This window comes from Phallusia mammillata, chromosome 6 (genome assembly GCF_965637545.1).
Source record: "Phallusia mammillata chromosome 6, kaPhaMamm4.hap1.1, whole genome shotgun sequence".
Taxonomy (NCBI): Eukaryota; Metazoa; Chordata; class Ascidiacea; order Phlebobranchia; family Ascidiidae; genus Phallusia; species Phallusia mammillata.
In genome coordinates this window covers 888,620-900,639 of record NC_137257.1, presented here as the reverse complement: position 1 = coordinate 900,639, position 12,020 = coordinate 888,620, and the positions used below count along the sequence as shown (strand labels likewise).

The following is a 12,020-nucleotide window of genomic DNA, read 5'->3' as shown; positions in this document are numbered from 1 at the left end:
AAAGCATTTAAAAATTACGCCTTACGGTACTGTTGAACACTCAGGACGGCGTGCTACTGAAAACGGTGTCAAAAGGTCAAACAGTCGTTTGGCGTGTGCACCCTGAGAGGTTACTACAGGTCAATGGTACTCGTTTTGGGGAACAAAGTTAAATGAAAAACAATATGTTATGTATACACTTGTAACAAATTGCTTTTTAATTTAAAGTGTCTGTAACACAACTGGTACAGTTTTCTAAAAAAATTGTGTTCAAAACCCGACCTTGGACGACAATATCTGGATCAAAGCAAAAGATTAAATTAAAGTATTTGTTACGTTTTTTTAATGTTTTTGTAATTATATGACAAAAATAGTGCAAAAATAATACGAAAATTTTTTTATTGTTGGTTTAATGCTTTCTAAAAATTTGTCCTTAAGATTCAAAAAATCACCGCAACATTTGTTTACTGTAAATCCGCACAAACACGCGTGTGGGGACCCATTTGTTTTTGTTTACAAAAACAACCATATGTGTAGATCAAATGATGTGTATAGTAAATTGGTAAATATCGTATAGAATATATAAAATGGAAGTATATCAGAAAGCCACTCTTCTAGTTATATGCGTGTTTGCCAACAACAAAATACAGACAATATTTGTTGCAAAAACGGTCTAGCCAAGTTAGCTGTCTAGCCAAGTTAGTTGTAATTTGAATATCAGTCAAACTGGCTAAACACATTCGGTATTTTTTTTTTGAAATCTTTAACCATATTGCAGTGCATGTTGTAGGGGTACAAGCCTGGTAATTCAAACATTTTAAATACTAACTTTAGTGTCAGTGCAAATGATGGGCTAGGAAAACGTGGCGATATAATTTAACACACAATTGTTCATCAGGCGGACATATATGACTATTAATACATTATTTCACAGAGTCCTCGTAACTGCGACGATACTGTATTGATCCGGTTTGAGTCACCTGCATGTATTGTGTTACGGGCTTGCGGTGGTTTGCGCAGCTAATCTCTATAGGCCGCAGTGTGTTATAATTGTAAAGTAGATGAGGAAAACTGCTTGACACATTCGTAGCGTTTCGGCTTGAGAGGCAGCAATGTGTAGTTAATACTGCTGTAAAATAATGTAGAACTGATTACGTTGTAACCGTAAACAAAAAAATTGGGTTGCAGCATAATTCAAAATCTTATCTTAATTTAGTTACTATAACACCAAAGGTACTGACGACAACACAGAACAGAAATATACCGGTAAAATGCGTAAAGAGCGCAGTTAAGTAAATAAACAGTGAAACTGGAATAGGGTTGGGGACTAAATATAACGTTAGCAACTAAGTTTTTAGATTGATTTTTCTGATTATTAGTATTATTATGAAACCTTACCTCAACTCTAATAACCCTAACCGTCACATTTTCACACAAATTGTATTTCAAATATTCGCGAATGCTGTATTTATAGCAAACTTGTCTGGTGTGAGTTCTTGTACAGATTTTTGAATATTTTTTTTTATTTATTTATGTTGTATATTTAGAGTTAATTGTGGTTAAACATATGCTGCAGTTTCTCATCTTCTGAAATCAACAAAAATGACAAGCCGACTGCTAGGAATTGTGTTTTTCCTCTGTTCGCTAAGCACAGCTTAAGGAAAATTTAAAGCAGACACAAACACTAAATAAGTATTGTGTTAAGGTGATTTCGCTTGGAGAAGAAAAACATATAGGCCTAGTCCAGGGGTGCACAACTTGCGGCCGTACAGCCACATGCGGCCACAGAGACGTGTGCAAACAATCAGAAACAGCAGGGATCACAAACGTCTCAATATCTATCACGACGTCATAAACAGTCCCAACTGATCGTCATGCAGACTGTTCTGCTTGCTCAATCAATGCACCAAGAACATATTATCGGCTTTTCAGGCGCAATTAGATAGTATAAATCAGATCAGAGTTGCAAGCGGGCCCGAAATCTGAGCCCGAACCCGGCCCGAACCCGGCCCGAACCCGAAAGTATAAGCCCGAAGCCCGGCCCGAACCCGAAACGTTTTTGATAAGCCCGTTTAGGCCCGAAATTTTGATTGACAGGCCTATCCACGAAAGCCTTGCAACAAGAAAGAAAAAAGAGAAAAGACAACAAACACAATGAACAATAGTAGACAATGGGATAAACAATACGTTTTAGAGTAGGATGAGCATTAGGTCAATGCCAGAAAACTGTTACTAAAAAATGGCGGAAACGAAACTTAAAGTGAGGCCCGTTTTGAGCCCGTTTTCTGACAAATACCTAAGCCCGAACCCGGCCCGAACCCGAAAAGCCCGGCCCGACTTGCAACTCTGAATCAGATACGCCTGTTTCTTTACATAAGTAATGTTGAAACAAAAGCGAGCAAGCGATTGACAGCCGTATCGTGCAACGTTTGTTTTTGCAATATGCTAATAGTTGAATGCCCTCAGGCCGATACTTGCTACAGGAGTGGTTCCCAACCGCGCGCTCTGAAAGTTAGCAAGGTGTGCAATCAAATAACGAAAAATATAATATGTTTATGTTACAACCCTAAATTTCAAAACAAGTTATCCATGCTTATAACAATGGTGCCAAAGTTTTGTTTATTTCAAATTGCGAAACCTTGAGAACAAAAGTTTGCGAATAAATGCTCTTTAGATAATTTTAACAAAACATTTCAAAGATATAATATCCCCTTCCAATTTTTGTATTTGCGCAGATAATTTGTCACGACAAAATGTACTGCAAAAGCTATTGTGGATTTCCGCTTGCTAAAATCACAACCACACTTGTGACGCAACTTTGACAAACTTGTGACGTCAATAATATACGACAAGAATAGAATAGTTCGAAATCTTGAATGCAGATTGTTACGACTTCCTATCTCACATTTTTGTGACAAAGATTTAAATTTAGTTTCAACAGCAAGTTTCAATCGCTTTGCATATATTTTTACGCCTTGAGGTGTCGTTAACACAAATAGGCAAGGTTGCTGCACAAATTCTTCTTGCCGCTCAGTTGTATGTTAATTTTATTTTTCCTTTTTTTATTTTTTATTTTTTTTTTTTTCATCCAAGTGCATGTTTCTGACCTTAACAATTTAGAAACACAAATTTTTGGTAAAGGTGATTGTCTTGCAACGATTGGTGAGTTGATTTTAGCAACATATTAAACGAAATTGGGGCTGAAATTTGTCGATTGCCATTCATGTACGTTCGTATTTTCGTTATTGGTAAGGTATAAGAAGGTTTAGTAATTTGCATGTAAATAGCAAAATGTGACCTAAGCTTAGTTCGTTTGGCGCACAGTTCGGTGCACAAACGAAACATTTTACGGTTAAGAATATAACAACATTTTGGTTTCACAAGAGCGTTTTGATATAAAACTGACAAGAGTTAGTATAATTCCAAAATAATAAAAACGAACCAAAAACAGCAATAACAATACGCAACTTTTGTGCCGAATCACGTGCCGATGCGCTTGAATTAGTTCAATGACGTCACGACCAATCAGAAGCGACTTCCAATTTGCTTGCAGGTCGTTCCTTCCATTGCAAGGTCATTTGGTTTGCGGTGATCGCGGCGTGCGGAAGTGGAAGGATGTTCTGTTACAGAGTAAGTTTTTAAACTATTTTTAAGCTTTACGACTTTGTCTATGTGTTGTTAAAGAAAGCAGGGTGTATCCTATGTTTTTTTTGCAAATCAAGGATATGACTAACAAATCGCCATTTACATGTTTGAGGATTTATTTTATAAATTTATTTGTCTTTATTTTATACAAATCCTGGTAAATTGATTCTGGAAATCTTTCCCTGTTCTATTACCATTGTTGCAACGAGTTCTACCTTTCATTATATAAGAATATCACAAGTTGGTAAATGTTTATTTTCAGGTTAAAATCACATTGACAATCTTACAAAAAACAAATTAAGATTGTCAACATTTCCCAACTTCAGATTTATTTTTTACATGCAACAAACCATGGCACTTTTTGTGTCCAATGCGTAACTTAACTGACGCTCTAAAACGCCTCTGCCCTAAACCATCTGTTTTAAACGTAGCAGTTTCCAAAGGCATAAAACGCAAAAATGTAATCAGCGTTGATTGCAAAGTCACGAAGCAATCTTTACATTTTGACTGTGGAAAATTAAGCTTTAAGATAAGAAGCATTTTTTGCTGGAACGTTGCATGTTGTTGTTTATTTGCAGATCTACTTTCTCACCTTTGCGTTTCATCGACATCGATATCTTCATCCTTCAACCAACATCTCTCAACTTCAAATATTTAATTGTATGTAAACATAAGAGTCTGTCGTGGGTCAACTGGGTTTGCGGAACTGTTAGACCTAACTTAGGTTAACTCGCGCTAGGGTGAGTGACCTATTCTTTGTCCGAGGAGGACCCGTAAAAGGAAGTCTTCTTTGGTCAAAGAATGGTCCAAGTCTATAGGAGTGCTACTATGTCAGCAAGTTGGCGCTAGGGATAGAACTGGAGTTGCACTCGTTAACTAAGGGTAGGTTATAGTTAACATAGGTGGGGTACGTTTGGGATTCGCGCGCCACGTAGGGATTTTAGCTTAGAACGATTTTTAGCTAGGTGTGGCGCGTTGCTAAATGGCTTTAGCTAAAATAAGGTGTGCATAGAAATACGGACTGGGCATGGCCTCCACCGCATTGCATTGGCCGCGGTGCAGACGGGACCGAGTACCGGACACTGCTATTTCCAATGAAAGCCCAGGCTCGTGGGCCAGAGGAGAACGGCTTTGCATTTTGCCAGAAAAGTCCCGTGATCCACCCTGGTAGGGCGCAAACTGTTGTTAAATTTTTCCCCAGCCCTGCGTTTGCGTAAAACAATTGGGTCCTTGCGGGGGGACTCTGAGGGCAAGGGAAAGTGACACGATGTTGTTGAGTTATACGCCTAAAACGTCACTGTTCCTTTTAAACAAACTGTTGCGCCTGTATTAACTGTAAAATTAGGGCTTTGTGGTTTTCGGGTTTTGACCAGTTTGTTATGCATGCTTGCAAATCCGGTTTAAAGTTTTCTTCAATAAGAAGAGAATGCGAATTGGATATCAAGCATGTAATGTTAAAACTCCTGATAATCGTAATAAATCTGTAAAAACAACAAACTATTTCAAGTAACAGAAAACCGCTTTGATGCCCCAAAACTCCATTTTACTGGTCAAGCCCTTTTTATTTTACTCGTGGATTTAGGCTAACTTATTTAACTAACTTCAGTTTCGTATTCCTGCTTGACCCGACCACTCAGTCATTATGGGGCAGTGACTATTTGGGTGGTTGTAAAACACGACAGACTCACCTTCTGCTTTTCTAGGCTAATTTGCGACGGTTGTATGCAGGGCAGTTAGTTCAGGCAGCTTGTGTACTTTTACGTCGGCCGCGCAGGGACGATGGCGGTTTGAACGTTTTGTTTCAGAAACAATTTTCGATTCCCGAAGCATTCTAACACCTTACATGCAAGAGACCAACGAAGATTTCATCCACCGATTGCTTGCCCTTGTATTTTGAACTTTCGTTTTCCCTCTTTCATCAACAAAAAAGTGTGCGAGTTCACTTTTTCTTTCATTTCATTTCCCGTTAGTAAGACCAGTTCTCGGGGGGTGTTGTGCCTTTTTACATCAGCCGACAGGTTCTTATACATGTTGTTGTGTTTTTGTTTATCTTTCGTCGCTCTAACTATTTGAACCGCCATCGTCAAGTTTATCAATGCGGATTAACAATTAGAGCATCGCTATGTAGTTTTAGTCAGCGAAACGGTTTAATACATGACACAAGACAGTCAAGAATTGCTACTTTCAATTTCCATGTAGGTCTGTTGTGTGAACTTTTCCACCTAAAATAGCTTGGTAAAACATTTTTTCGTAATTTCAGAAATCATGGATTCTTTCAAAACTTGGTCTTTGCCTTTTCTTCTCACGTTGCATTTCCATGGGAAACAACTTGAATGGCTTTGTTGAAACCAATGATTCTATTAATTAGAAGCAGCACAATTGAACTAAAATATTTACCAAGCCCGTAATAGCTCCGCAACTTTAAGCTGTTATATAGCGCGACAAAGCTGAGGACACAATTGGTGGGCGGACGGTAAGCGTGCTGCAGCTATGTCGCCAGTTTGCAGCAAGCCTTGAAAATGACGGTAACACACACATGTCGACTGGAAACACATACGCCAACAAGAAATTACATTAATGTGATAACGGTGGAAAAACGAATTGGGTCCTAATGGAAGCTTGGAAAGGCACTTACGGACGCACACAAACGAGAAACCTCAGCAATGTGACATTTGTGACAAACATTTCAACGCGGTGAACATTTGATAAGACACATGTTGTTGAATGACATAAAATAAAAGCTTTGGACATTGTGATTTTGAAGAGAACATTGGAATTCCTGGATTTTAAATTATAAAACATGTATTCGCTTTTTTCCTGCAAACACTTAGAAAATATGCACGGTTTACCGCAGTAATTATTGATTCGTGTTTAAGTAGAGCAATAGGTTTATTTTTACTTCATTGCATTGTTGTTTTATCGAACACCGGTTTTATAGAGACTAAATATTCTGTTATTTGTTAAGTAGTAATTGATTTAAACCTGGGGAGTTTTAAGCTATCAAATAACCTAAACTTCCAAGCGATGTGTGTTAACTTATGCTTTAAATTTGAACAGTTTTTATGCATGAACATGTTGAAAACTAAAAATACATTTGAAATGAGTTTATTTTGCTTGGTGGAGTAGTTTCCCATCGTTGAAACGTTATGGAGCGCAAAACAATGGAGAGCACTATTGGTAGATAATGTTTAAACGAGCTGCATCTACACCGTATTACAAGGCGTCATGTCACTGGGGCTCACAAAGTGAGGTTGGCGCATTGTGGGTTAACACGACTGGGAGCGGAAGGGACTGTATTAGAGGTTTGTCACATCATCATCTCGTTCAGTTGCTGATGTCAGGTTGAGTTTATTTCGCATGGTGAAAGAACATGTAGTGGCAAAGTTGCAATTGGAGTGCAAAAGCAGTAAAAGGCACAATTGGTGGAAAATGGATGATGGCTGTCACGTTCAATATAAAAACGAGTATAAAGTGGTCATACAACTTTTTGGCACATATTTAAAGTTTGCATATAAGTTCAAAACAATATTGCTAAAATACTTGGCATGACTGAAATTTTTAGGCTTAAGAAAGTGGGCACTGTAGTCCAAGCGTTCATCACAAGTATATGTTCAGCATGGACTGTGCTTGTTATTGTTGCATACAGCCATGTGCCACCACTAACATTATGAAATTCTCAGCATTTTCACACAAAACACAGTATTCACAGCACAGCACAAATGTAAAAAAATACAAAAACAGTTTCTGAAATTTTTGCTTTAAAGGTAAATGGTTCGTGTCAACAAATGTATTGCAATCAAGGCACTAGTTCCATTACAAGTACATGTTTACAATGGATTGTGTTATAATCAAGCCACCAGTCCAAGTGTGTTTTACAAGTACATGTTAAAAATGAACTGTGCCTGTCATTATTACTTTGTTTCATTAAGCCATTTCCAACAAACATATCCAAATTTCAAAACTTCATGTTATTTAACTACATGAGAAAAAAAATATATAAAAACTGGTATCAAAAATACAAAACGGAACGTTTAGTGCCATGGGCTTTAGAAATAATAAAATGCTAATGTTTCCTACTAAAAAATGTTCCCAGTTTAAGACATTAATCATAAGTGTCCAATGGAAGTAAACACCTGTCATTAATATTTTGCTGTATGAAACCATATGCCACTAACAAGTGTTAACAAAGCTATGCTGATAACCTATTATTGGCACAAAGACAATACACCATAGCGGGAAAAATAGAAGCATTATACAAAAAGTTGTAAACACAGCCGGCCACCATGTGCATTGTTGGCCCAATAACAACACCTTATTTGGTTTTCCTGCAGTTATACCAAATCTTGGTAAGCTCGGAAAAAACATGTTCAATTTGAACTGTAACTGTCGTTCATATGCTTTATGACTTATGCAATCATTAGCCAATGAGTTTACAAAAAAAACTAATTTAAACAAAGCACAATATTCACGGCACTCGAATTGTTACTCGCTGTAGTTCATAGTAACATATAAGCTGTCATAGCACCGATCATTTGTATTTGGTTTGCTCAGAATGTAGATTTGTTGTCAGGATTCATAGAGGAACTGTAAATGTCCACATCATCGCCGATTTCTGAAAGCATGTCTGTAAAAATTAATTGACATTTAGTTTGGTACACTATACACAGACTTGAAAAGTAATTATGCAGTTATGTTTATGAATAAAATTTCGTTTACTGCCTAATTTTGGATTTTTTGTTCTATTTGGAGCTTTTTTTAAATGAGGTTCTTGTAGATTGATATAAAATAGCTTTGCTGATGAATGTTCAATTTTATAATCAGATTTCATTAATGTAAACGCAAGGAGACAGTAAATGATATGTTGCAGACAGTGCACAATGTTTCCACCTATAAGGTCTCATCTGTGCAGCTGGTGACGAGAGATCGGCCTTATTGGGTAGTGTAGCCATTCAATGGCACTCCATTATGTTGGGATTAACAGGGCAAAAACCCATTCCTCACTACCCTGTTTGATGTAAGAAATTGACATACACCACAGTTGCCCACTTGTGGCATCACACAGACTAAGTAAGGCATGTGTTTTTACCCCAACATTTTTGTTGTTTGAGCGAAAAGTGATTAAAAAGACTCTTACCAAAAATATCCACTTCATCATTGCTTTCATAATTCGGCTTCTGGGCATCAGCGATTTCATTGTCTCTTTCCATCACTGTTTCACAAAGAAAAACAGATTATGTTTAAGTGATGTTAGATTCACTTCAATCAAAGTAACCAACCTGTATTGAAACTGACAGGACCCAGAACCTCCACTGGATCAGGAGTATTTTCAACTAAACAAATATTAAGTTTAGGTTTTAATCCAGCACAACACATGAATCCACCCTTTTATTCAATCTATAAAGTCTTATCAGTGCAGCTGGTGACAAAGGCCAGTTTATTTCCAGTTGTGGCATCGAACAGAATTGCTAAGGCATAGCTATTTAGCCTTTAACCTGGTACTCACAACAAACTGTAGTGCCGTTAGATGGCTACACTAGTCAATATGGCCTATGTCTTGTCACCAGCTGGACTGATAAGACCTTGTTGGTCAAACAGTATGCATTATCTTACGTACATATATTTTCTTCATTGCCAAATTTACCCCAACCAAACACAAATTGTATTAAAATTAAAAGCACTTAAATCAACAAAAACATTAGTCAGTAAGCCCTATTTACTGTCACTTATCAATGACATAACATAGAGCAAATAAAAACTTAATAAGCAACAGCTTACAAACAAATAACTACAGTATGTGACAATTGGTGCACTGCTGATGATAGCTTAAACTTACCTGGTATCTGAACTCCTAGACATGAAGCGAATCCCCTTAAACCATTGAAAACACCTGAGGCAATTCCATTGCAACTTGTCATCAACACTGCAAAATAAAATTGTAAAAAAGATAAATCAATACACTGGAAACATTTTTTAACGGTATGTAATTTACAAACCTGAGTCAGCTTTAAATAGTTTCCCAATTGCAAACATTGGGTTTCTTGTGTCCACTGCACTGTCATCTAAAACAATATTCGACTCAGGTAAACTGTACCAGCCTGGTTATGTTTGTTTGCACATTTTCTTACATACTATTCCACTTGTCAAATAGACATTTACTATTTCAAGAAAAGTGTAAAAGCAGTTATTTTTAGGAAAAACTTACTGTTGTTTATCTTGCAAAAGTTGCTGAAATGTTTACAGTTGGTTTCATGCAAACTTGGGTCAACGACTTCTTTATTTTTGCTCCAACCATTTTGAACTTTATTACAGCTGTGAAACGGATGTTTTAATGACTCTCATGTTGACAGCATAACATTCAAACTCAACTTAGCGAACAATACATCACACAGTTCCCTAGGATGCTTAAGTTTTTTGTGCCAACATCAAAATAAATATAACCAAGTATTGCTCATCCAGAATTAAACTGCTGGACGAGCAATACTTGGTTGTACATTATGCCTGGCAGCAATAGCCAATTTCATCAACATAAATATCAGTTACCTGTAGCATCTTGTAACATCCTCGAAACCAGTGTAAAACAAACCACTCGATGTCATTAAATCACCGATCGGATTGTTCCTCCATTGCTTGGGTAATGTTTCTTTGCGCATCAGTAAGTTCTTCATAGAGTCCCCAGAGGTTACCCCATCATGACTGTTCACCTTAATGTGGCAATATGGTTGGGTTATTTAAGGTTGCCACTCATTTTCTTATACTTTTAAGACCAAATATATTATATGGTTTGGTAGAGGCTTGAATTTTTTATGTTTGTGCAACATATAACCAAGTACAAAGAATGTTATTGTAGTCTACAGGACTGCAAACAATACAACATTCAGCAGTTTTGAATTAATCAACATGTTTTAGGATCCCATAGAAAATATTCAAATTTGAGTCACATAGTAGTTTATTTTTACATGAATTTTTAAACAATAATATTTATTAAAGCATAAAAAGCCTTACTTACCTCATCTTGAATGTGTGAGAAGAAATGGGAATCTGTTATGAAAAGCAATCATTTAGCATGGCAGAAAATGACTGTGAAACAATGTAACCACAACCAAAACAAATGTGTCAATTGAAAAAATACCTTCTTCAAATGGATCCTCCACACTTGAGAAAAAAGAATAATTGTGATCTGCCATTTCGTTGTCCAAATATCAAATAATTGTAAAAAAAATTCTAAACAGATCTGCGAAACCAATAGTGCAATGAGATAAAGAAATGTTTAACAAATAAACACAAAATACGGCACGGGTACTGTAAACGCCTCATTAAACTTTTAAAAGTGTTTACTACACAAAATTCCATATACGATGCAAACACTGATATATTTGCAACAATTGGCAACTTCGTTAGCTTCCATCATTGTGTTTATCTAACAGTCTATCATATTGCATCATCACCTTTGCAAGTTTTAGGGGAAAACATTAGGGGAAGTACCTAGAAAATGCCCATCAGGTGTGTATTGCCTTTTTATTTCTTTTTTTATATGTCCCTTGATGTTCCGACCTCTCTGGTGTTTTCCTGTGTTGGAGGTTTATTTTAAAATGCGATGTGGTTTCAATCACAACCTATTTGTAACACATTTACAAAATTTTAAAAATTAAATTACATCTAATTTCCCCCTAGTTTTTAATACATCGGGACATAAACACAAGCTCCACGAGTTCACTGAGAGCAACATTAGATGTACATGCTGTGGCCACACACCAGTTTATGCGCAGCATAGATTGTCATGTGCCTGGACATACACACAAGCTTCCTGAGTACACTGAGAAACGCTGCTGTAAGCAGCATTAGATGTGCACGCTGTGAACACACCAGTTTAAGCTCAGCATTGATATGTCTGGGCATGCTCCCTGAGTACACTGAGGACCACTGTGAGCAACATTAGATGTGCACGCTGTGGCCACACACCAGTTTATGCTCAGCATAGATTTTCATATGTCTCCACATACATACAAGCTCACTGAGTGCACCACGAGCAACATAAGATGTGCACCTTGTGGCCACACACCAGTTTATGCAAAGCACAGATTTGTATGTGTCTGGGCATACACATAAGCTCCATACTAAACCTAGGTGATGCTTTTAATGCAATTGATTCCCAGTTTAAGTAAGTAAATTAGTTTGTTTTGCATCTATACATCTAGAACCGGCAAAAGCACAATCATAGCCATATGCATAAATAATTATACATTTACAAAACATTTATTTACAAAACACAATTGTACAAATCACAGGCAGAATTAAACCAACATGCTAAAAAACACAGTAATATGATTTTGTGTCATTACATGTGCATACTTTCATTGTGCAAAGCACTTTATGGCAAATATACAAAGTGGCTGGGG

General features: G+C 36.9%; 1 protein-coding gene and 1 long non-coding RNA gene across 3 annotated transcripts; one reads left to right on the top strand and one right to left on the bottom strand.

The window, feature by feature from the left end:
- The first annotated feature begins 3,504 nt into the window (after nucleotides 1-3,504).
- LOC145233973 (uncharacterized) lies at nucleotides 3,505-6,750 on the top strand. Its single transcript, XR_013861230.1, has 3 exons — nucleotides 3,505-3,609; nucleotides 4,203-4,284; nucleotides 5,885-6,750. It is a non-coding gene; the product is annotated as an uncharacterized LOC145233973 (long non-coding RNA).
- A 202-nt stretch (nucleotides 6,751-6,952) lies between these two features.
- Nucleotides 6,953-10,857, bottom strand: LOC145233972 (uncharacterized). Of its 2 annotated transcripts, none has more exons than XM_080098737.1 (9): nucleotides 10,754-10,857; nucleotides 10,631-10,662; nucleotides 10,165-10,325; nucleotides 9,827-9,933; nucleotides 9,618-9,683; nucleotides 9,458-9,544; nucleotides 8,901-8,954; nucleotides 8,759-8,833; nucleotides 6,953-8,248 (listed from the first exon to the last, which is right to left on the bottom strand). In XM_080098737.1, exons 1-9 carry the CDS (start codon nucleotides 10,806-10,808, stop codon nucleotides 8,172-8,174), a joined length of 714 nt encoding a protein of 237 aa, XP_079954863.1. In that variant the 5' UTR covers nucleotides 10,809-10,857; the 3' UTR covers nucleotides 6,953-8,171. The 2 variants fall into 2 exon arrangements, with proteins under 2 accessions (XP_079954863.1, XP_079954864.1); XM_080098738.1 differs by having other exon boundaries at nucleotides 6,953-8,236.
- Between the last annotated feature and the right edge of the window lie 1,163 nt (nucleotides 10,858-12,020).